Here is a 299-nt window from a genome sequence, read left to right as displayed (position 1 = left end):
GGTTGGCAGCTGTGGGTGCTGGGGTGGGGACCAGGCACTGCGGGTTCTAGAGCAGGCCCGGGTGTCGCGCAGGGGTGGACAACGGTGAGGACATCCCGCGGGACATGCTGGTGGGCATCTACCAGCGCATCCAGAGCCGCGAGCTGCGCACCAACGACGACCACGTGTCCCAGGTCCAGGCCGTCGAGCGCATGATCGTTGGCAAGAAACCGGTGGGTCTGCTCGGGGGCTGCTCTAGGTGACCCCTGGGGGTGTTGCAGGTGACCCATGCGACAGGTTGTAGGCCACCCATGGGAGGC

The 299-nt window shown here is 66.9% G+C and overlaps 1 protein-coding gene across 1 annotated transcript in view; it reads left to right on the top strand.

Annotated features, from left to right (window-relative positions):
- The window catches only part of LOC103620147 (IQ motif and SEC7 domain-containing protein 2), a 5,971-nt gene that overhangs the window by 2,384 nt on the left and 3,288 nt on the right, over window positions 1-299 (top strand). Inside the window, exon 5 of the mRNA XM_017738299.1 lies at window positions 73-212. Coding sequence (XP_017593788.1) covers window positions 73-212 — 140 coding nt within the window. The remainder of the gene's footprint in view (window positions 1-72; window positions 213-299) is intronic.

This window comes from Corvus brachyrhynchos, unplaced genomic scaffold (genome assembly GCF_000691975.1).
Source record: "Corvus brachyrhynchos isolate BGI_N302 unplaced genomic scaffold, ASM69197v1 scaffold660, whole genome shotgun sequence".
NCBI classification, from domain to species: Eukaryota; Metazoa; Chordata; class Aves; order Passeriformes; family Corvidae; genus Corvus; species Corvus brachyrhynchos.
Note: the sequence above shows the minus strand (reverse complement) of the source record. Positions and strands in the feature narration are given on the sequence as shown.